The sequence below is a fragment of the Elephantulus edwardii genome, unplaced genomic scaffold (genome assembly GCF_000299155.1).
Source record: "Elephantulus edwardii isolate Elephantulus edwardi_28Jun2011 unplaced genomic scaffold, EleEdw1.0 scaffold00353, whole genome shotgun sequence".
In the NCBI taxonomy this organism is placed as follows: domain Eukaryota; kingdom Metazoa; phylum Chordata; class Mammalia; order Macroscelidea; family Macroscelididae; genus Elephantulus; species Elephantulus edwardii.
Window position 1 is genome coordinate 1,106,560 of NW_006400103.1, and position 662 is coordinate 1,107,221.

Genomic DNA, 662 nt, shown 5'->3' on the forward strand with positions numbered 1-662 from the left:
TCGACCAGAAAGAGAAATTGAGCGTGTCGGTGAGGAACACCCAGCTGAGCGCCGCCTCGTCGGCCGCGCGGGGGTTGAGCTCGTGCAGAGCCCTCCAGGCGCCCACGCGCAGCTCCGGCCCGCCCGCCCTGGCCAGCAGCAGCTGCGCCACGCTTCGCACGCCCGCGTCGTCGATGGACACGTCCTCACTGTTCTCGGCCACGAATCGTGCCGACTCTCTGGGACTTAGAGGCCCGTCCATCTTCATCTGTCGCTACGCTTCTTGCCCGCAGACTGGCTGAACAGGGCAAGGTCCACGGCACCTCGCCTCGCGCCCCACGTGAGGTCGCTGCCGCACGGGACGCGCCCCCAGGAGCGGCTCGGAGAGGAGGACGCTGCCGGCCGCTCCCCTCTCCGAGCCCGGGGATGGTGCACCGCCAGGTCGGCCCAAAGGCACTTCCGGGTCAAACCCCGTGTCCTCCGAGGTCCGGGCGGGTGTGTCCACTGCAGAACCGGGTGCTGATCAGCCGAGCCCGGAGTGACGGTGCAGCGCCGGGACGACTTTGATGGCACTTCAGGGTCAGGCCCCGTGTCTTCCCTGCACCTCCGAGGTCCGGGCGGGCATGCGCACTGCAGAACCCGGTGCTGCTCAGCCTGATCCCAGAGTGACCACTGACCTCCAG

At 68.9% G+C, this 662-nt stretch overlaps 1 protein-coding gene across 1 annotated transcript in view; it reads right to left on the reverse strand.

Annotated features, from left to right (window-relative positions):
• LOC102858063 (UPF0553 protein C9orf64 homolog) overlaps positions 1-241 on the reverse strand; it is a 28,409-nt gene extending 28,168 nt beyond the window's left edge. The window contains exon 1 of the mRNA XM_006901963.1: positions 6-241. Coding sequence (XP_006902025.1) covers positions 6-241 — 236 coding nt within the window. The remainder of the gene's footprint in view (positions 1-5) is intronic.
• Positions 242-662: the final 421 nt, after the last annotated feature.